We start from the raw sequence: 24416 nt of genomic DNA on the forward strand, positions 1-24416 counted from the left end.
AGGGGCCGTTATATATACTAATAATACTGAGGGGGCCATTATATATTCTAATAATACTGAGGGGCAGTTATACATACTAATAATACTGAGGGGCCATTATATATTCTAATAATACTGAGGGGCAGTTATATATACTAATAATACTAAGGGGCCATTATATATTCTAATAATACTGAAAGGGCAGTTATATATACTAATAATACTGAGGGGCCGTTATATATACTAATAATACTGAGGGGGCCATTATATATACTAATAATACAGAGGGGCATTATATATACTAATAATACTGAAGGGGCTATTATATAATCTAATAATACTGAGGGGGATATTATATATACTAATAATACTGAGGGGGCCATTATATATTCTAATAATACAGAGGATGGGTTATTATATTCTAATAATACAGAGGGGGATATTATATATTCTAATAATACAGAGGGGAACATTATATATACACTAATAATAGAGAGGGGGGCTATTATATATACTAATAATGCAGAGGGGGCCATTATATATTTAATAATACAAAGGATGGGTTATTATATTATAATAATACAGAGGGGGCCATTATATATACTAGTAATACAGAGGGGTCCATTATATAATCTAATAATACCGACGACGGACTGTTATATTATAATAATACAGAGAGCCCCTCAGTATAATACAGAGGTATGTTTTTTTAATGTATCCATGCTAATGCTGGCACTGGGGGCACTGCAGGAGTGGGGTACAGCATTATAAATACTACACGGTGGGTATTATATATAATATTACAGAGGGGGCCATTATATATACTAATTATAGAGAGGGGGCATTATATATATTCTAATAATAAAGAGTGGGGGGGCATTATGTATACTGATAATACAGAGGGGCCATTATATACTGTCACGGATCAGCAGGTGTGAACCCACTGTGCCACTGACTGGCTCTACTCTGGAGGGGATTGTCTAAGCAACTACCTGTTTTTTTTTACTAGAGCTTCAGATGGTGAGAATAGACTTGATCCGTTAGGGTAGTTGCCAGGGGCTACTCCAGAGCAATCCCCGAGTCATTGGCAGCTGGTCCAGGCGGACCAAGAGGTACTTGAGTAGGTACCAGAAGTATAAGCGTAGTCAGGTGGGCAGAGACGTTACCAGGAGCAACATTGCAGGACTGAAGGATAAGGCAGAGATGTGGTCAAACAGGCAAAAGGTCAGGGGAGGCGGCACAAGAACAGGTCAGGCAATCCGTGTTGGCAACAGGAGAGTCAAGGCAAGCAGACAGGGATCAGACGAGTAGCAGAACAAGGTATAAGTCAGGAGCACACGTGAGTATCAGGAGCTTAGCAAACACAAGGACCTTGACACTGAGGCATCTGGGAAGGGGGCTGAGCCACTTAAATACCTGTAGGAGTCATCTGACCTAACCCAACCAGCCGAACTCATGCTGTGTCCAGGGCTGAGTGGAGCTGTGGAGCGGAATCCTCAAAAGCAATAAGAACTACAGAAACAGAGCCCAGGGCCGCAGTGGTGAAATGGGAAGCATCGGCCACAGGTCATCGCTAAGCACGGCGCCCGGGACCGCGGCGATAAGCGGTGGAACAGCGGCGTACAGCAGCCTCTGTTACAGTACCCCACCACTTACGCCCCCTTTTCTTGAGTCCACGACGGGACCTAAGCCCTTCCAATCCACCAGGTAGTAGTAGGTTTTCTTGCCTGAAGTCCAGGATGTCCTTGACCTTGAATGTCTCTTCTGAGTCTTCAGACACCGGAGTCGCAGTAAACGGAGCTGTTGAGAAGCGGTTAAGGACTACCGGTTTGAGCATGGATGCGTGGAAGGCATCGGGGACATGAAGAGAGAGAGAGAGGTAGCCGTAACTTATAGGTCACTTCATTGATCTTCAAAACTACGAAGGGTCCCAGGAACCTAGGGGCAACCTTGAAACTAGGAACCTTTAAACGGATGTTTCTGGAGGAGAGACATACCTTATCTCCCGGCGAGAACTGAGGCGGTTTTCGTCTTTTCCTGTCTGCATTTGTCTTCACTGTCACTACTTTATCGATGCAAATCTTGGTATCCTGCCAGATCTTCAAAAAATCCCTAAAAGAGGAATCCGCCACTGGTACCCCACAAGATATAGGATAAGGGAGAGGAGTACGAGGATGCTGTCCAAAAACGACAAAGAAAGGAGATGACCCGTAGACTCACTATTATGGTTATTGTAGGAGAACTCTGCCCAAGGTAATAATTGTACCCAGTTGTCGTGTTGAGCTGAAACAAAATGCCGAAGGTAATTTTGCAATACCTGATTGACCCGCTCTACTTGCCTGTTGGTTTGGGGGTGATAAATGGAGGAGAAGTCAAGCTCAACTTCTAGCAGACGGCAAAGAGCTCTCCAGAGCTTGGAGGTAAACTGGACTCCCCGATCTGAAACAATTTGCCAAGGTAAACCATGCAGGCGAGGGTAATCCAGTCAAAGGAACGAAGTGCGCCATCTTGGAGAAGCGGTCCACGACCACCCAAATCATGGTACATCCGGCAGATCTGTAATAAAGTCCATGGCAATGTGTTGCCATGGAGCATTAGGAATAGGTAACAGTAACAGACCAGGCAGTTTGCTCCTGGAGATTTTATTTTGAGCATAGACGGTGCAGGCAGACATAATCACGCACATCCTTGGACAATGTGGGCCACTAGTAGTGGCGAGACACCAGTTCTGTGGTCTTGCGAATACCTGGGTGACTGGCCAGTCTGGAGTTGTGGCCCCACGTTAGGAGATGTTTTCTTTTGGCAGATGGCATGAATGTTCTCCCAGGAGGAATGTCTCTTACCAGGACAGGAGCCACTGTGATCAAGCAAGCAGGATCCACAATTAATTGGGGCTCCTCCTGCTGGTCTGCAAAGTCAAATGACCTAGACAGAGCATCCGCCTTGATGTTTTTCTCAGCCGGGTGAAAGTGCAACTCGAAATTAAAATGAGAGAAGAAGAAAGCCCACCTGGCTTGGCGAGGGTTCAAACGCTGGCCTGTCTGCTTATATGTGAGGTTTTTGTGATCCGTGAATATTGTCACTGGATGCTGGACCCCCTCCAACAGATAACGCCACTCCTCCAAGGCAAGTCTTATGGCTAGAAGTTCTCTGTCCCCTATACAGTAATTCCTCTCAGCCGGTGAGAAGAGTTTGGAGGAGAACCCATAGGTGCCGGTGCTGTTCTTCTACAGAGAGGTTCCAAGGGCAAGATGTTTACCTATCTTGCCCTTGGAACCTCTCTGTAGAAGAACAGCACCGGCTCCTATGTAGGAGGCGTACACTTTTATAAAGAATTAGCGGGAGACATCGGGGTGAGGCAGAACCGGTGCGGAAGCAAAGGACTTTTTTGGATGAAGGTGGCCTCTACCTCTGGAGTCCAGTCCTTGGCATTCACCCCTTTCCTAGTAAGAGCGAAGATCGGAGATAAAAGGGATGAAAAATTCGAGATTAATTGCCGATAAAAATTAGCGAATCCCAGGAAGCACTGTATAGCCCGAAGACCCTGTGGGCGGGGCCAGTCCATTACTGCCTTCAACTTTTCAGGATCCATCTGCAACCCGGCATCCGAGATGATGTATCCGAGAAATGGTACAGTAGATTTTTCAAAAAGGCCTTTCTCGAGTTTGGAGTAAAGACGATTTGATCTCAACCGCTGTAATACTAAACTTACATGCTTCAGATGAGTGGTTAAATCTGGGGAATAGATCAGTATATCGTCCAGATACACTATTACGCAGACATAAAGCAGATCCCGGAAGATGTTGTTCACCAACTCCTGGAATACCGCGGGAGCATTGCACAGACCGAAGGTCATGAAGAGATACTCGTATTGTCCGTCACGAGTGTTAAAAGCAGTCTTCCACTCATCGCCCTTTTGAATGGGGATAATGTTATATGCGCTGTGCAGGTAGTTTAGTGAAGACCTTAGCTCCCCGGATCGTGTTGAAGAGTTCCAAGATTAGCGGTAGAGGGTATCGGTTCTTAATTGTGACCTTATTCAGACCACGATAGTCAATACAGGGCCGTAAGGATCCATCATTTTTTTTTTTGTACAAAGAATAACCCGGCACTCGCTGGTGAAGTAGATTTCCAGATAAACCCCCTCTCGAGATTTTCCTTAATGTACTTAAGACATCGCTTGGGTCTTGGAAAGTGAGAGGGGGTAGACTCAACCACAAGGAGGTGTGGCACCAGGCAGAGGTCAATCGGACAATCATATGGCTGAAAACATCTGCAAAACTGGCGTACTGCTGCGGGAGTCCAGGCAGGTGTACTGGCACAGTAGGCAAGGAAGCAGGGCGGACCTCCGTTAGACAGGTAGAATGACAGGATGATCCCCAATGTAGAATATGACCGGAGTTCAAGTCCAGAACAAGAGAGTGCTGACGCAGCCAAGGAAGACCAAAGATAACTGGATTCATGGATGCTGGCAGCACGTAGAAGGAGATCATATCAGAATGCAGAAACCCAATTTGCATCTTAAGGGGCATTGTCACGGAGATCACTGGTTCTGGAAGTGGCAGTCCATTAATGGAGACCATCGACAGAGGCCTTTCGAGATGGATGGTAGGAAGCTAGAACTGATGGACCAGAGCTTGCTGAATGAAATTACCGGCCGACCCAGAGGACCACCTCTCCAACAGATCCTAGATATTGACGTTTCCCGGCTTTTATTTTTCAGGTCACATAGCTGTATGAGGGCTTATTTTTTGCGGGACAAGTACTTTCTAATGCCACCATTAATTATGGCATAAAATGTTGTGGTAAGCGGTAAAAAAATTCCAAATGGGGTGGAATTGGAAAAAAAAACCGCAATCCCTCACTGTTTTACAGGTTTTGTTGCCACAGCGTTTTGTTTACGGAAAAACTGACCCATGCCCTTCATTCTCTGGATCAGTACGATTACAACGATACCCCATATGTATAGGTTCTTTATGTCTAAATAGTGTAAGAAAATATATATTTTAAGATTTATTTATTTTTATATCACCATATTCTGACCTCCATAACTTTTTTATACTTATGCCTACTGAGCTGTTTAGGAGCTCATTTTTTTGCAGAACAATCTGTACTTTTAATTGATCCCATTTTGGAGTATGCGTGACTTTTTGATCACATTTTAAACCTTTTTTGGGGGTAAGAGAAACAATGAAAAAATTGCAAATTGGCCATTTTGACCCCTTTTTCCATTTTTGGTCGCGGTGATACCCATGATGTTTATATTTATTGTTATTTAGGTATTTATTTTTTAACTATACGGATTTAAACTTTTTATTTTTTTTTACATTTTTGGTGATTATTATTTTTTGTGATTATTATGTGCCTCATATATGAGCTTATTACATTTTTTATGTTTAATTTTGGTCCTATCAGGAATTTATTATTAGCTTATTTAGCTCACTTTTGCTAATTTCTTATCCTGGCCTGCCATCTGGTGGCCAAAATAAGAATTGCAGTTTGAATACTGTTAGCCTACTCAGTAAGGCTTACAGTGTTCAGCGCAACTACCTATGCCCGGATTGGATACACGCATTTAGGTGCCGTGATCTCACTTGATTCACGGCATCTAAAGCATTTATTTACCACGATCAGCATTATTGCCAGTCACAGTAATTAGCCGCCGGTCTCTGCTTTATGAAACAGCAGAGATCTGCTGGCCATGACGCCCGCTGCACATGCGAGCGCGCGTCATGTTTACACATCGCACCAGCGCCGTACATGTACGGCGCTGGTAGCCTAAGGGTTAAAGCACATATCTATCCTTGTAGCCAAGACGATCAGGTAATTCAGAGTAGAAGGACGGTCGCGTCCAGCTAGTTCATCCTTAATCCAGCCAGAAAGGCCCTCCCAGAACACCACCAGCTGAGCTTCATTGTCCCATGCCAGCTCAGCAACCAGGGTACGAAACTGGATGGCGTACTGACCGACAGATAAGGAACCCTGCCATAGATGTATCAGAGCTGAGGCAGCGGAGGATGTGCTGTCGGGCTCTTCAAAGACCAGCCGGAAGGTAGCCAGAAAAGACTGCAGATTGGTAGCCTAAGGACCTCCATGTTCCTAAATAGGATTTGCCCAAGCAAGGGCCTCATCATAAAGCAGGGACACGATGAAGGCAACCTTGATCACTCAGTGGGAAACTTCCGCCCACGCAACTCAAAGTGGATCAAACACTGGTTCAAGAATCCATGACAGGTGTTTGGATCTCCACCCTAGCGTGAAGGCAGCGGAAGTTGCTCACCAGCGGTAAACATATTCAGACTTACCGGTGTGGGAACTGCAGGAGTAGCAGCGCCTGACGACCCTGCAGTAGCTGGAGACGAGATGGCATCCAGACGAGCAGCAACATTTTGCAAGAACTGCATCAAGATATCCTGACGTTTGCCTGACGTTTGCTCTGGCACTTTACTTCACGTAACAGCTTCCTGGACGACAGGCTTGGGATGACCAGCGGGGTCCATGGCCTCAGTGTACTGTCACGGATCAGCAGGTGTGAACACAGTGTGCCACTGACTGGCTATACTCTGGAGGGGTGTGTCTAAGCAACTACCTGGTTTTCACTAGAGCCTCAGATGGTGAGGATAGACTTGAGCTGTTAGAGTAGTTGCCAGGGGCTACTCCAGAGCAATCCCTGAGTCAGTGGCAGCTGGTCCAGGTGGACCAGGAGGTACCTGAATAGGTACCAGAAGTACAAGCGTAGTCAGGCGGGCAGAGATGTTACCAGGAGCAATGGTGCAGGACGGAAAGATAAGGCAGAGATGTGGCAAAAGGTCAGGGGAGGCGGCACAGGAACAGGTCAGGCAATCCGGGTCGGCAACAGGAGAGACAAAGCAAGCAGGCAGGGATCAGCCAAGTAGCAGAATCCAGGAACAAGGTATAAGTCAGGAGCACACTTGAATATCAGGCGCTTAGCAAACACAAGGACCTTGACACTGAGGCATCTGGGAAGGGGCTGAGCCACTTAAATACCTGCATGGAGAGCCAGGGTTGGTCAGCGAGGTCATCTGACCTAACCCACACAGCCCAAGGAGCTCCGCCCTTAGAGCAGTGTAACATGAAACCAGCCAAACTCATGCTGTTGCACTGTTACTGCTGGGGGCATTATAAGGGACCTTATTTCTACTAGGGGCATGATCAATATTAGGGATGCTGTGGGTGCATTATTATTTACCACAATATGGGGGCATTACTAATGAGGTTGCTAATAGGGGTACTGTAGGGGCACTATCACTAGTGAGGGCGGTCTGGGAGCACTAGTACTATGGGGTGAGAGGCACTGTTACTTCTGCAGTATAGTATGTGTTGCACGGAGAGCACAGTGGGCATAGTACTGGGGGTAGAAGCAGCAATGTTGGGGCATCAGGAGGGGAAGGAGGATAAAAAAGTGAGGAATCTAAGATGTCTGTTTGGTAAACTCTGCAGAGACAAGACATGGCTGAGAGAGTTTATCATGGTGGTCTGATCTCTGAATGGAGAAGATGAGGAAAGAGAACGTCTACATTAGAGAAGACATCTGTCACAAACTTACCTGTCCGGGCTCCTGTGGCGAGATCTCCAGCTATGGCACGACGGCGTCTGGAGAGACGCGCTACCAGGCCACGCTCCGAGGTGAAGCATTCTTAGTTACAGGATGCAATGCTCTTTCTCCGCACAGCGGAGTGTGCTGGAGGAGATTAGCAGTGGGCCGATTGCTCAGCTGCTCTATTCCTAAGAGCTAGTGTCCTGACTAATGGAGCGCTGAGACATGGACCTATCAGGTTCTCATCCAGCGACTCGGCGCTCTATTTAAACCCCTTCCTGGCCATACACCAGTGCTAGTGATAGTCGTGTTTGGGCTCACTAGCTAGGTTCCTGGTTCTTGGAATCATTTGGATTTGTTTGTGCTTTTTGACCTCAGCTTGTCTTTTGACCACTCTCTGTCTCACGTGATTTGTACTGTGCATCCCATCTGGTTCTGACCTCAGCTCGTCTTTTGACCACTCTCTGTCTCACGTGATTTGTACTGTGCACCCCATCTGGTTCTGACCTCAGCTCATCTTTTGACTACCCTCTGTCTATCATTTTTATACTGTGGTGTCCACCTCGTTCTGACCCATTTTCGTATGACTAATCCTTTGTATTGTTTTTGTCTCTTGGTGTTTGACTGTCTCTGCACCTTAGTAGTACAGGGACCGTAGGGGTGGGCGGTATAGGCGATATGCGATATAAATTTGTGCCACGATATGGATTTTGTGCATATCGCCTATATCGCTGGACTGCGATATGACCACGGAGCGGCAGTTCCGATCGGGGTCCCAGCAGTGTAATGCTGGTGCTCCGATCAGTTACCATGGCAGCCAAGACGCTACTGAAGTCCTGGCTGCCATGGTATGTCAGTGAGCAGCATTGTACTCACGTGCGCCGTGGCCGCCGGGCGCTCCTTCTTCTCATAGGTCTGTGCGGAGCATTGCTAATGCTATAAGCAAAAGCAATGCGCCGCACAGACAGAAGAAGGAGCGACCGGCGGCCACTGCGAATGTGAGTATAATGCTGCTCACTGACATACCATGGCAGCCAGGACTTCAGTAGCGTCTTGGCTGCCATGGTAACCGATCGGAGCTGCTGCTGCCACCAATGATGTGGGGGGGAAGGGGGCCCCTGCCACCAATGATTAATACTGGGGAGGGAGGGAGGGGGGGAGAACTGCCCACTGCCACCAATGATGGGGGGGGAAGGAGGGGGACCCTGTGGCCACTGTCACCAATGATTAATACTGGGGAGGGAGGGGGGGTGGGTTTGAGTTACCAGAGGGGGCTGATAAGAGGGAGAGGCTGGGGGGCTGATCAGAGGCTGGGGGGCAGATGGGGGCTGATCAGAGGCTGGGGGCACATGAGGCTGGGGGGCTGATCAGAGGCTGGGGGGCTGATCAGAGGCTGGGGGGCACATGAGAGGCTGGCTGCCATGGTCAGCTCCCTGCTGTTGTGTGCACAAAGCACAGGGCAGCAGGGAGAGTGTAAAGTCCTATTCACCCTGATAGAGCTCAATTAGGGTGAATATGACAAGGGTTCTAGCCCTTAAGGGGGCTAATAGTTATTAAATAAAAAGTAAAAAAAAAGTTTAAACCCCCCCCCCAAATATAGAAAACAATATATCGCGATATACAGTATATCGCATATCGCATATGCTTAAAATTATATCGCAATATAGATTTTAGGCCATATCGCCCACCCCTAAGGGACCGTCGACCAGTTGTGGTCTTGCTACCCGAGGATCATAATGCAAGTAGTTAGGAAAAGTTCTGGGTTCCAAGCCAGGGCTCATTGTCCGTGTCCATCCCTATCTACAGGCGTTACAATGATGTAAGAGGCATGTGGTGCTGTATTACCCTGTACGCTTTGCAGCAATGTATATAATGTCCACCCAAATATCTCTTTAACAGTAGGGCTGGGAGGGGGGGGGGGAGTGCTGGACTGAGAATTTGGGGTGGTTTTCTTGCCTTCTCTCTGCTCACCAAGCACAGCTCCATTCATTTGATGGCGTCTGTGCTTGGTATCGAACCTGAGCCCCATTCACTTCATTCGGAGAGGGGGGGGGGGTGCCAGATAAAGTACCCACCCCGGGTGCCACATACCTTAGGCACGCCATTGGGCCTTGACAGAAAGCATGTTATTATAGGATATGAGGAGAGAACTACAATCCCCAGCATGGTCAGGTTGTTGTTACAGCACATCAGTAATGAGAACTACCTATTACTTCAGCAGCTGACAGAATCCATCACCTCATTGATTTCTCCTCCTCATGTCACTGACACCTGCTTCACCAGGGAAACAGTCACTGCTCTTCTCCTCTGACCACATGATAGTGATGTCATCACAGCTATATTCTCCCCTCCTTTTTTGTGCCCCGCCCCCTGTACTGATCACATGACAGTGACATCACCACAGGTCCTTCAGCCACCTCTTCTCCTGAGCCCCGCCCCCCGGACTGATCACACGACGGTGACGTCACCGCAGGTCCTTCAGCTCTGGCAGTGCAGCAGATACTGGGCAGGTCCTGGTCGGTAGTCAGGGCTCTTGTTCTCTCTGGTATCAGCCATTCCTCCAGCCTGCAGGTAAGATGAGCTGTGAGGAGACAGTGTGGTGGAGAGCTCAGACATGTCACCTCTGGAGATTCTCCTCCATTACACACAAGGAATCCTTCTCCGCTCCTCAGCTTAGTATGATGGGGAGGAGTAGTGGGGATAGTGGGGGTTGTCATCATTCACTGGCCCCTGACTGTCCTGGTGAGGGGCCCCTACATCCAGGAGGAGAATGAATGGAGCGGGGCCCGGCCTGAGCTCAGCTCTCTCCAGTCTCTTCTCTAGGAGTTCTGGACACAGCTGAGCACAGCCCAGAGGTGGGACCTGCATCTATCAGACATTTATCTCCTGTGGAGCCACCAGAGATCTCCATGTTGGGGCCCCTGGAATCCATGTGGTGGGGGCTCTGAGAAGCGGGGCCCCTCCAGGCTCAGGAAGTGCGGTTCTGGAGGTGACATCTGGTCTTGTCCCCTGGATGATTTCCTCTTCTCTTCTCATAAAGGCGCCTGCAGTACTAGAAGCCTCCAGCTCCTCCAGTTCTCTCCTCTTCTCCTGAATGACCACCAAGGATGGACAGGAAGGAGATCAGCAGAAGAATATTAGACCTCACCTTGGAGATCATCTCCCTGCTGAGCGGAGAGGTAAACTTTTCTAGATTTCTCTCCTCTTTATTGTATTCTGTAACAAGTCAGACATCGGGAAGGAGAATCCATCATAGGAAGTGATAGGAAGAGTCCAGGGTCCTGGAGAACGGCCTCCAGACCTTCCAAGTGATGGAGAACCTGAAGATCAGCCCCCAATATGGTGAGTGATGTGTCATGTGACCAGTGACCAATAGTCATGTTGTAGGAGCCATGAGGAGGTAAGTAGGCACGTTGTACCAGGAGGAGAGGGCCGGAGGAGAGCACATGGCCCCTGAAGGGTTTATTCCCTAAGTGTCTCTCTCCATCCACAGGAGTACACAATAGTGAAGAAGACATCGGGGGACTGTGTGACTCCCATCATCCATCTCCAGGAGTCAGGAGGGCGGAGCAGGACCCCTCACCCCATCACAGAGCCTCCCCCTCACCCCCTGATACATGAGCAGAAGATCCTAGAACTCACCCACAAGATGATGGAGCTGCTGACTGGAGAGGTGACACTGCTGGGAATGCTGGGAAATTCTCCAGTAACAGCACTGGAGGGGTCTGGGTGATGACGGTGTCATTGTGTTGTCAGGTTCCTATAAGGTGTCAGGACGTCACTGTCTATTTCTCCATGGAGGAGTGGGAGTATATAGAAGGACACAAGGATCTGTACAAGGAGGCCATGATGGAGGAGCACCAGCCTCTTATATCACAGGGTAAGAGCCGTCATGTGCAGTGTATACACGTGTGTGCAGTGACATGTAATGGAGGAGCACCAGCCTCTTATATTACAGGGTAAGAGCCGCCATGTGCAGTGTATACACGTGTGTGCAGTGACATGTAATGGAGGAGCACCAGCCTCTTATATCACAGGGTAAGAGCCGTCATGTGCAGTGTATACACGTGTGTGCAGTGACATGTAATGGAGGAGCACCAGCCTCTTATATCACAAGGTAAGAGCCGTCATGTGCAGTGTATACACGTGTGTGCAGTGACATGTAATGGAGGAGCACCAGCCTCTTATATCACAGGGTAAGAGCCGTCATGTGCAGTGTATACACGTGTGTGCAGTGACATGTAATGGAGGAGCACCAGCCTCTTATATCACAAGGTAAGAGCCGTCATGTGCAGTGTATACACGTGTGTGCAGTGACATGTAATGGAGGAGCACCAGCCTCTTATATCACAAGGTAAGAGCCGTCATGTGCAGTGTATACACGTGTGTGCAGTGACATGTAATGGAGGAGCACCAGCCTCTTATATCACAGGGTAAGAGCCGTCATGTGCAGTGTGTACACGTGTGTGCAGTGACATGTAATGGAGGAGCTCCAGCCTCTTATATCATAGGGTAAGAGCCGCCATGTGCAGTGTATACACGTGTGTGCAGTGACATGTAATGGAGGACACCAGCCTCTTATATCACAGGGTAAGAGCCGTCATGTGCAGTGTGTACACGTGTGTGCAGTGACATGTAATGGAGGAGCTCCAGCCTCTTATATCACAAGGTAAGAGCCGCCATGTGCAGTGTATACACGTGTGTGCAGTGACATGTAATGGAGGAGCACCAGTCCTCTTATATCACAAGGTAAGAGCCGTCATGTGCAGTGTATACACGTGTGTGCAGTGACATGTAATGGAGGACACCAGCCTCTTATATCACAGGGTAAGAGCCGTCATGTGCAGTGTGTACACGTGTGTGCAGTGACATGTAATGGAGGAGCTCCAGCCTCTTATATCATAGGGTAAGAGCCGCCATGTGCAGTGTATACACGTGTGTGCAGTGACATGTAATGGAGGAGCTCCAGCCTCTTATATCATAGGGTAAGACCCGTCATGTGCAGTGTATACACGTGTGTGCAGTGACATGTAATGGAGGAGCACCAGCCTCTTATATCACAGGGTAAGAGCCGTCATGTGCAGTGTATACACGTGTGTGCAGTGACATGTGTTCAGTCATTGTGTGTTTGTGTCTCCACAGATGGATCCAGGAGGAGAAATCCACCAGAGAGATGTCCCCGTCCTCTGTATTCCCAGGACTGTCCAGAGGAGAAGCTCCCAGAGAACCCTCAGGTAGATGGAGCTGAGCCCTATACACATCTATATAGGGGGGTCCTGCGGTCATAGAGGGGTCATAGATTGTGGGGGTCTCTTCTGTGGATCTGTTAGATTTCCCACCTGTCTGCTGTATTGTCCTGAATTGTTACAGATGACAAATCAGGGGGAAGATCTGACTGATATCAAAGTGGAGGATGAAGAAGAGCGGATGATGGGCGATCCCCCGTGTAAGAGTGAGGTGGAGGAGGACGTTCCAGGAGATGTCACCACAGGTATGGAATCAGGAATGGAGAAAGTGACTTCAGATTCTGTCCTTGGTGCCTTCAGGGCAGGAGGAGAATCTGATCACCGGCTGCTCTTTGATTGGAGATGTCCCCAGTCCCATCATGAAGTGTTCTTCTTATCCAGCTGACGGTGATCTCTGATCAGATTCTTCTCTGATCCCGGCTGTTCCTGCAGGACATGGCGGTCAGTCACATCCACACACCCACTGGGGACTATGTGGGCACAGCGTTTGTGTCTGTGCTGTCATGTACCTCATTATGCAGGAAAGGGTTAAGTGTCACTTTGGGCTCGTCAGCAGACATTACAAGAAATCCTGACATTTTGGTGATTTCCTTTATCAACGGTTAAATCAAAGAAATTAGTGAAGAAATCCCCCAATAATAACAGCGGAGAAGAAAGCTCCTCATCTTACTCCTATATTTCATAAGAGGCTGGGGGCAAGAACTGAGGAGACATCTGACAACACAGGGGGACATGTCGTCTTCAGCATATTCCTATAGTACAACCTTAGGCTGTGATATCAGCAGTCAGATGTCTATAATCTAGTGCCCACTATACAGCTCTCCAGGAACATGTCTTCTAGGGGTCTCCTATAAGGGTCTATGAGGGAACCTTTCCCCTTACACATACAAGATTACATTCCATGTTTATAATTTATGTATTTATTTTATGTCCAGAACAAGTGCTTTTATTCTGCTGGAAAGCAGCTCCTGGTTCCTGTCTGGGCAGAGTTTGCTGTTCTCGGTGCCCAAAGCAAACCAGACATGAGAAGATGGTTGGGCTGGTTTAGCTGCTCATATCTTGGGGTTGGTAGCAGCTAGAGATTCTAGTTTTCAAACTATAACAGAATCACAGCATTATATCGACTACAGCGGAAGATATAGTTAGAGTTCGGGTTAGCTTGGCCAACTTTCAAACAAGACCAGGAACACATCTCTAGCTGCTACCAATCCCAAGATATGAGCAGCTAAAGCAGCCCACCATCTTATAAAACCAAAAACAAGCCTCAATATATAGAACAATGGATCTGGGCAAAAATTGGAAACCAGTATTTACCTACAGTGTTGTTTACAAACAAACAACGACAAAATGGTCAAAAATATAGTTCATTTTATTACAATAAATTCATAATGTACATAAAAATGAGAGGGAACACCAGCAGAAGGGCAGAATCCACTGGCCTACGGCGCTGTCGCCCACCAAAAGATGTAAGACATGTCAAGTACAACTAAGTTATACAAGCATCCATTGTCCAGTCACAGAAGTAATATCAATAATTGTATGGCCCAATATATAACATAAAAATATCATCTCAACATATACCAATCCCAAAAAGGAACAAAACTCTAAGGTGAAGCCTATCGCTCGATAGAGACAATCGCCAACGAAAGAAATACAGCAAAGGCCAAATATAAGAGCAGTGGGAGACCCTATAGTGAAAGGGTGAACTGAGCCATCAATGTAAACCACAGGACATGATGGGGGTGAGAGGAGCAGCACAGGTCAGGATAGGAACCTCGACGGGAGGTAAGTGACATGATGGGGGTGAGAGGAGCAGCACAGGTCAGGAAAGGAACCTCGACGGGAGGTAAGTGACATGATGGGGGTGAGAGGAGCAGCACAGGTCAGGATAGGAACCTTGTCGGGAGGTAAGTGACATGATGGGGGTGAGAGGAGAAGCACAGGTCAGGATAGGAACCTTGTCGGGAGGTAAGTGACATGATGGGGGTGAGAGGAGCAGCACAGGTCAGGATAGGAACCTCGACGGGAGGTAAGTGACATGATGGGGGGGTGAGAGGAGCAGCACAGGTCAGGATAGGAACCTCGTCGGGAGGTAAGTGACATGATGGGGGTGAGAGGAGCAGCACAGGTCAGGATAGGAACCTCGACAGGAGGTAAGTGACATGATGGGGGTGAGAGGAGCAGCACAGGTCAGGATAGGAACCTCGACGGGAGGTAAGTGACATGATGGGGGTGAGAGGAGCAGCACAGGTCAGGATAGGAACCTCGACAGGAGGTAAGTGACATGATGGGGGTGAGAGGAGCAGCACAGGTCAGGATAGGAACTTAGACAGAAGGTAAGTGACATGATGGGGGTGAGAGGAGCAGCACAGGTCAGGATAGGAACCTTGTCGGGAGGTAAGTGACATGATGGGGGTGAGAGGAGCAGCACAGGTCAGGATATGAACCTTGTCGGGAGGTAAGTGACATGATGGGGGTGAGAGGAGCAGCACAGGTCAGGATAGGAACCTCGACGGGGGGTAAGTGACATGATGGGGGTGAGAGGAGCAGCACAGGTCAGGATAGGAACCTCGACGGGAGGTAAGTGACATGATGGGGGTGAGAGGAGCAGCACAGGTCAGGATAGGAACCTCGACGGGAGGTAAGTGACATGATGGGGGTGAGAGGAGCAGCACAGGTCAGGATAGGAACCTCGTCGGGAGGTAAGTGACATGATGGGGGTGAGAGGAGCAGTACAGGTCAGGATAGGAACCTCGACGGGAGGTAAGTGACATGATGGGGGTGAGAGGAGCAGCACAGGTGAGGATAGGAACCTCAACGGTAGGTAAGTGACATGATGGGGGTGAGAGGAGCAGCACAGGTCAGGATAGGAACCTCGTCAGGAGGTAAGTGACATGATGGAGGTGAGAGGAGCAGCACAGGTCAGGATAGGAACCTTGTCGGGAGGTAAGTGACATGATGGGGGTGAGAGGAGCAGCACAGGTCAGGATAGGAACCTCGTCGAGAGGTAAGTGACATGATGGGGGTGAGAGGAGCAGCACAGGTCAGGATAGGAACCTCGACGGGAGGTAAGTGACATGATGGGGGTGAGAGGAGCAGCACAGGTGAGGATAGGAACCTCAACGGTAGGTAAGTGACATGATGGGGGTGAGAGGAGCAGCACAGGTCAGGATAGGAACCTCGTCAGGAGGTAAGTGACATGATGGAGGTGAGAGGAGCAGCACAGGTCAGGATAGGAACCTTGTCGGGAGGTAAGTGACATGATGGGGGTGAGAGGAGCAGCACAGGTCAGGATAGGAACCTTGTCGGGAGGTAAGTGACATGATGGGGGTGAGAGGAGCAGCACAGGTCAGGATAGGAACCTCGACGGGAGGTAAGTGACATGATGGGGGGGGTGAGAGGAGCAGCACAGGTCAGGATAGGAACCTCGTCGGGAGGTAAGTGACATGATGGGGGTGAGAGGAGCAGCACAGGTCAGGATAGGAACCTCGACAGGAGGTAAGTGACATGATGGGGGTGAGAGGAGCAGCACAGGTCAGGATAGGAACCTCGTCGGGAGGTAAGTGACATGATGGGGGTGAGAGGAGCAGCACAGGTCAGGATAGGAACCTCGACTTGAGGTAAGTGACATGATGGGGGTGAGAGGAGCAGCACCGGTCAGTATAGGAACTTCGACTTGAGGTAAGTGACATGATGGGGGTGAGAGGAGCAGCACAGGTCAGGATAGGAACCTCGATGGGAGGTAAGTGACATGATGGGGGGGTGAGAGGAGCAGCACAGGTCAGGTTTACTATTTCCATTACGCCCCATGACAGCACCTGTGAGAGGTCCTACCCTTCCGGACGGGAAACGGGAACTTCCCAGATCTTTAAAAGGATCCTCCTCTCTCCACTCCTCAGTTTCTTCCTGTTTCCTGTCTGTAGGACAGGTGTATGGCTATTTCCCGGATCGATTATGCAGGCTGCAAGACCTCTAGGGTTGATTTATATACCTAGTGGAGGGTACCTGACGGCGTAAGACTCCACTAGGAGCCGCTGTGAAGCCCTGGTTGTCTCCTTTTTCGGTGCCATGGGGGGATTCCTGTTGGCTTCCTCGTGTCCCTTCTGCCTGCGGCTAGGCGAGGTTCCAGGGGGAGGGGAATCTGTCCTCTCCCTGAACATTGGAGCCGCGTCTACTAGCAGGCCCTGTGATGCGTACGGTGCAGGGAAGGGGAGAAGCCAGAAACATGGAGGGTGACGCGCGCCCTTCGAAAGGAGACGCCGGCCGGCCGGCCATCACGGAAGAGAGCAGCAGCAGTGTGGCAGGTTGCTGTTCGGTGACCACTGCCCTTCCAGAGTCCCCCTGTAACTCCACTGATGATTATGCAGGAAGAGGGGGATGGACCACAGCGCACCGAAGGCAGGAGCAGCACTCCGAATCTGGCATGGTACTCCAAGGGGGTAAGAGGGGTTGTACCCCACTATCTCCTGGTTAGGAGATTAATGTTTCTTATGTTATTCACTGTGGGCTATGTGTTAATGCTGGTTAAGGAGCCCCCAAGGAAGGTCAGCCACAAGACAAAAGGCAGGGAGTGTGGGATTTGAAAAAAGAAGTTAAGCCCATCTTGCCCCAAAGCCTGTTGTCAAGCATGTTTGAAAGAAGAGTGTTAGCGGAAGAATACCCATCTCTCTTCCAGAACATTCAAAACCTGGTCAAAATGGAATCCATTCTTTGGTAGAACAGCTTAATAAATCACTTCCTAGCTCCTCTAGGCAGAGGAAAGTTCAGGATGTAGAATCATACTCCGATTGGGAGGAATAAAGCTTAATCGAAAATTCTGATTCTTCCTCAGAGGACCTTGCCGGGAGGCCATTATTTAAAGTAGAGGATACAGACCTTTTTATTAAGAGCAGTAAGGTCTACTATGGAAATGGAAGAGGAAAAAGAGGATTTAATGTTTAAAAGTCTGAGACCAAGGAAAGCGAGCGTGTTTCCCGTACAGGACAGTGTTAAGGAATTGATAAAAAGAGAGGGCAACAAGCCTGATAAGTTTTCTTCCTAGATCAGGTTAAAGGAAGTATCCGTTTGAGGATCATGAAGTAGCGGCATGGCAAGACGTACCGCGGGTGGATGCCCCTGTGGCAAAAGTCTATTAAAAATCGTCCCTCCCGTTTGAGGATTTGGGTTCTCTTAAAGACCCAATGGATAAAAGAGCTGACACCTAGCTTAGAAAAAATTGTCAGGCATCCACTTTTTCCTTTAAACCTAATATTGCTACGACATTCGTGGCTAGGTCACTTAAGATTTGTTTGGGGGAGTGAGAATGGCTTATAGCTAGTAAAACCCAGAGAGAACAACTGCTGGAAGCAATCCCTACATGCTGAAGGCAGTTGATTTTATTTCAGACACATCGGCTGACGCGTTAGGACTGTCAGCCGGAGCAGCGCTTGTCAAATTCTGCCAGAAGATCCCTATGGTTAAAGGGGTGGAAAGGGGACATTGCATCAAAATCCAAATTATGTGTCCTTCCTTGTGAGGGTAATTTTCTATCTGGTCCCGCACTGGATGATATATTGGCCAACGCCTCTGACAAGGGGTTTCCAGTACCATCTTTTTTCAAACAAAGAAAGACGTTTCAATTTAGAGAGAAAAAGGAGGAGGTTGGGGACCAAAGGAAAAGCTTGGATTGGAGATGAAATAAATCAAGAGTCCAAACCTTGAAACGCATCTCCGCAATGATGCCGGGCCTCGTGTGGGGAAGGGGGGGGGGGGGTCGCCTCTCCCAAGCTTTACAAAATATTACAGCAAATAAGTCCTCACCATGTAGCGTGAAAATGACAGCAGTCCCCGATACGGGCAGCTTTATTAAGGAAAAAAAAAAAAAAAGAGGTGTCTTTCATGTATAATTGTACCATCAGATGAAGGAACTTTGTAGTGTAATAACTATACATGTTATCATATTGTACATCGAGCGGTGTGTCTCTTCTACTCGAATACTGTATTTACCTGTACTTTTCAATAAAGAGAAGTTTACAAAAAAATAAAAAAGACCTAAGGGGCAAATCAGTCTTAATCTCAGAAGAAAGAGGGGAAGGATTTTATTCAACACTTTTTCCGGTCCCCAAACCAAATAGGTCCTATCGGACAATAACGAATCTGAAAGACCCGAGCTCGTGTCGGTCCTATCATAAGATCCGGATGGAATCGGTAGCATCAACAATCCTTCATCCGTTCCCTAATTGCGTTATGGCTTTAATTGATATCAAAGGCGCCTATTATCACGTACCCATACATCCCTCTTCCCAGAAGTTCTTCAGGGCTGCAGTGCAGACAAAAGATTCAGTCCTTCATCTAGAGTTCAGAGCGCTTCCCTTTGGGGTGTCTCAGGCACCGAGAATCTTCACAAAACTAATGGCATAGGTGATGGCGCAAATAAGGAGATTGGACATCATAATTATGCCGTACCTGGACGATCTCCTTATAGCGGGACGGTCTCCGAATATCCTTCCAAGACAGATTCAGGAGGAGTTAAGGACCTTGACAAATCTAGGTTGGCTCATAAACTGGGAGAAATCGTGTCTGACGCCAAATTACCGCTGTACTTTCCTACGGATCCAGCTAGATTCATTATCACAAAGATCTTTTCTTCCAGAAAGTGAGAGACTTTTTAATATAACAAAAGATGAGGGAATTCAGCGAAACCAGAGTCTCTACCCTAAGACAAGCCATGTCAGTGCTAGGTCTAATGACATCATACATTCCAGCGGCGAAAGGGACTTAGTTCAGGTCCAGGATCCATCAGGCTTACATTCTATCATGCTGGAGCTGAGATCTTGCATCCCTAGATTGCAGGATTCTGATTCCCAAGTCAGTGACGGTGTCCCGGTGGATGGATCCAGTAAACCTGAGATCAAAGGGGGAATGGATAAAAGTCAATCCTATAAAAATTACAACAGATGACCGCCCCAGGGGGTCGGGAGTTTACTCAGATTTGTTTTTTTTTCCAAGGTCAGTGGTCGTCTGCTCAAAGCCAGCAGCCCCAGAATTTCAGCGAGCTGAGGGCAATATTTTGTGCTCTAAGGAATTCCTCCCCTTTTTAATATACGGACGTGTGAGGATATTTTCCGACAGGCAGACTTCCTAAGCAGGCACGGGGTCAGACAGGGGGAGTAGTGCCTTTGTCAGGAAGTGTTCAACCAAATAATAGGTTTATGAAGGACCTCATCAATAGACCTGTTTGCTTCCAAAGAGAACAGCAAGTGCAAGAGGTTTTTTCCTCTCAATCCAGCGGATCATTCTCAGGGGATAGATGCTCTGTCTCGGCCATGGGGGGGGGAAGGTCTATGTTATGCGTTTCCCTCTCTGGGCCTGCTACCCAGAGTAATTCAGAAAATCAGGAGGGAGCATGCTACAGTAATATTAATAGCGCCTATTGGCCGAAAAGAGTATGTACAAACTGAATGGAATGACGTGGTATAGCAGGAGGTGCTCAAACCCACATGCAGTCGTGCATATATATAGGGGAGCAAATCCTGCACTTGTGGCCCGTTGCTAATGGCAATCCCCAGCAAACATGCATACAGTGGAGGATGCCCGCAGCGAACCACAAGTACCACAATAGACATCCTACACAAGGTAACAACTGTGTGGATGTGATAATCAATATAACAATATAACAAAATAGCAAAAGACAGGTGCACTCTGCGGTATTACTAAATCCTCAAACTGGTTTTAAAATTGAGAGATTAGTCAACATGTCCTACGGAGTAGGACATGTCTAAGCCCGGGCACCGCGACAAGGTTTCTCAAGTAGCCCGGGACCTAACACTCTCCTACCTGTGCCAGAGTATGATTCACGTGGCTGAGAAAACTGTCCCTTTTTACATCCTGCTTCTATCTAGTTGATGTATTTTTAGCTTTTCCTGTTCTTCCTCCCATATTTTCCTATTCTAATCAGTGGGATGCGTTATACATGTTATTCTTGCTTCTTGTAATTTCTTCTCCAATACAGTTGTCCCCCTCTGCACGCTCTGGGATCCCTACACATCTTATTTTGGATCTTCTTGATCTATCTTCTTGGCTTATTAATTTTTGTTCCATCTTGCCATTCATTTCTTTTAAAAATACCACCTCCTTCTCTAAATTCTGAATAGAATGTTCCAGAGCAGGGACCCTTTTCTTCATCTCATGTAAAAAAACGGTAATCCATTTTCCATGAGCCCATGACAGCACCTACATTATTCCCCATCCTATGTATATATTTAAAAAAAAGCGTGTAGATTTAGGCGCACATATCTATGTAATAGAAGTGAATGTTTCACTGTATATAGAATTATTTCAGTCCTATGGATCTTGTCACAAACTGAGGAATGTAGAAAGGAGGATCCTTTTAAAGATCTAGGAAGTTCCTGTTCGGAAGGGGGATGATCTCTCACAGGTGCTGTCATGGGCTCATGGAAAACGGATTACCAGTAAGTGTAATCTATGTATTTCTTTCCATTCCAAAAAAAATAAAGTAAATGAATCAATACATTTATATGTACCACAAAATAGTACCAATGAAAAAACAACAACTCATCCTGCAAAAAAAGAAGCCCTTACATGGGTACATCAGTGGACCAAGTCATTGGTCTTGGAATGCCACAATACAATAATTACTTTATTAAATGTTTTTATTGTGCAAAAGAACTAAACCACGATACATATTCTACATATTTAGTATCCAGGCATTTGTACTGACATGTATTTTCCTAGTGACTCCATCAGATACATCAGGTCTAAAGAATCCATTTATTAACGAATGTAGTTGTGTCATTGTGGTGATGGATCCCCATTAAGGTTTTTTTACAGATGATATTCATGGGCCAAATGTGTTGGCAGAGGACTTGGTTGGGATATAACTGGATTGAAAATTAATTGCTGCTATCTCTCCTTCATGATGGATCTACTTCCAGCCTAATAGGAATGTTATAGGTTTGTTCACTTAATGGTTTGGGTGGGATTTTTTTTTCACAAATTCCGAATTTTATTTCAACAGAAAATCCCTATAAGAATTCTGAGGAAGGCGTCATATTATCACTAAATTATAATGTAGAAGATGAAGACACCATGCAGCGCTCTTCAGGAGAAATCTTCATTAATGTACACCCAGGAGTTCACAGTACAGATCTATCCTATAATCCTCACAAGGAACCTTCTCCTGACCAATCACAGATTGTTACCACAAGTGCCAGGCAGAAAGGACGTGCAAGCTTTCAATGTGATAAACAGTTAACAAAAAGCTCAGATCTTTCTGCACACAGAAGAAATCACACAGGAGAGAAGCCATACTCCTGTTCTGAATGTAGGAAGTGCTTCACAGAGGAATCAAGTCTTGTTAGGCACAGGAGACGTCACATAGGAGAGAAGCCTTATTCTTGTTCAGAATGTGGGAAATGTTTTACAAAAAAATCAGATATTGTTAGACATGAGAGAAGTCACACAGGAGAGAAGCCGTATTCATGTTCAGTATGTGGGAAATGTTTCATTAGTAAAGCCAAACTTGGCTATCATGAGAGAAGTCACACGGGAGAGAAACCATATTCATGTTCAGAATGCACAAAGTGCTTTACAGTGAAATCAAGTCTTGCTAAACATCAGAAAATTCACACAGGAGATAAGCAGTATTCATGTTCAGAATGTGGGAAATGTTTTACTCAAAAATCTGATATTGTTAGACATAAGAGAAGTCACACAGGCGAAAAGCCATATTTATGTTCAGAATGTGGAAAATATTTTACAGATAAATCAAATCTTATTAAACATCAGAGAATGCACACAGGAGAGAACTTGTATTCATGTTCAGAATGTGGAAAATGTTATATTAGTAAAGCCAAACTTAGTTATCATCAGAGAATTCACACAGGAGAAAAGCCATATTCCTGTGCAGAATGCAGAAAGTGCTTTACTGAGAAATCAAGTCTTGTTAAACATCAGAAAATTCATACACGAGATAAGCCGTATTCATGTTCAGAATGTGGGAAATGTTTTGCACAAAAATCAGATATTGTTAGACATGAGAGAAGTCACACAGGAGAGAAGCCGTATTCATGTTCAGAATGTGGGAAATGTTTTACATATAAATCATATCTTGTTAAACATCAGCAACTGCACAAAGAAGAGAAGCTGTATTCATGTTCAGAATGTGGGAAATGTTTTGTTACTAAAGCCAAACTTGAGGAGCATCATAGTAGTCACATAGGAGAGAAGCCATATTCATGTGCCGAATGCAGAAAGTGCTTTTCAAAAAAATCAAGTCTTGTTAAACATCAGAAAATTCACACATGAGAGAAGCTGTATTCTTGTTCAGAATGTGAGAAATGTTTTATTACTAAAGCCAAACTTGAGGAGCATCATAGTAGTCACACAGGAGAAACGCCATTTTGATGTTCTATTTATGGAAAATAAAGATATAAAACTCATCGTCAGACATAATAAGGGTTCATTTTGTTGTAGAATTAGTCTGAATCTGCCAAACGATGAAATTATATTTATTAGACAACTAAGAGCCATGGAGGTATTGTGGATATAAGGAAGAGGAGTCTTGTTTACTTCCAGAACAGTGAAGATGAATTGTCTCCATGAACCTTGCTTCTTATCACTGTATATCACAGAGTGACATGGGGAAAAGTAATGATGCTCTATGTAATGGTTTTTTAATGTACGTGGACATAATGAAAATTTATTTTGTTACTGAAATTTTCATTACCTATAGTCGGTAGGCAACACAGTCAGGAATGGGTTAAAGCAGCCTAGGTACAACTAGACCAGGGATGGCCAACCTGAGGCTCTCTAGCTGTTGCAAAACAACAACTCCCAGCATGCCTGTCAACCTACAGCAGGGCATGGTGGGAGCCGCAGGTTGGCCATCCCTGAACTAGACAGAGATAGGTAGAGATAAAAGTAGAGGCCTATGGAGTGAGAATGTCAAGCCTGTAATTCTTCATTAAGGGTGAAGATGTTGACCATTTGGAAGCATTGCAAATTTGCTCCAGTGGGATGTGCCCGAGTTTAGTACAAGAGATGGCAGTTGAGAAGGTAGAGTGCACTCTTACATGAAGAGGTGACTGATCAGATTTGTAGCAGTTCTCAATAGATCCCCTGATACACCTAGGTAGTAACATTACTTGCTCTCTAGCCATTATTGGGTCCTAGATGCTGAAGAAACAGAGCCTTTAGCGTTTCTGAAGGTATCTGTCCTTTGGATATATGTTAAGACAGCCCTTCTGACATAAAGAGAGTTCCTCCTGCTCCTGACCTTATGGATCCTAGATTACTGAGATAAGGTCCTTGTATGAAAAGTCCAGTAGTTCACTGACTTGTAGAGGTGATGACAACCATCAAGTAGATCTCGAAAATTATAATTTATCTTGTTTTTTTCTCTGGTGTTATCCTTATCAAAAGGTATGTGATTTGACAATGTAGTCCAGTGCACATCTTGTGCATTGTATGCAGTTCTGGAACAGCCATTTGAGGGTGCACATTTCTGTGCAAAATGTGAGCAAATTGCAACACTAAGATACCTTGACAAAATGGAAAGGAGTTTGCTGCTAACTAAGCAGACACTCATAGTACACAAAATGAGAATGCTTGGACGGGGGGGAAATGTCTGTTGT

At 46.6% G+C, this 24416-nt stretch overlaps 1 protein-coding gene across 1 annotated transcript; it reads left to right on the forward strand.

Moving 5' to 3' along the window:
- Positions 1-12975: 12975 nt before the first annotated feature.
- LOC122924977 (oocyte zinc finger protein XlCOF6.1-like) lies at positions 12976-23303 on the forward strand. Its single transcript, XM_044276524.1, has 2 exons — positions 12976-13028; positions 21800-23303. Exon 2 carries the CDS (start codon positions 21871-21873, stop codon positions 23086-23088), a length of 1218 nt encoding a protein of 405 aa, XP_044132459.1. The 5' UTR covers positions 12976-13028; positions 21800-21870; the 3' UTR covers positions 23089-23303.
- The last annotated feature ends 1113 nt before the right edge of the window (positions 23304-24416 follow it).

Source organism: Bufo gargarizans, chromosome 1 (genome assembly GCF_014858855.1).
Source record: "Bufo gargarizans isolate SCDJY-AF-19 chromosome 1, ASM1485885v1, whole genome shotgun sequence".
NCBI classification, from domain to species: Eukaryota; Metazoa; Chordata; class Amphibia; order Anura; family Bufonidae; genus Bufo; species Bufo gargarizans.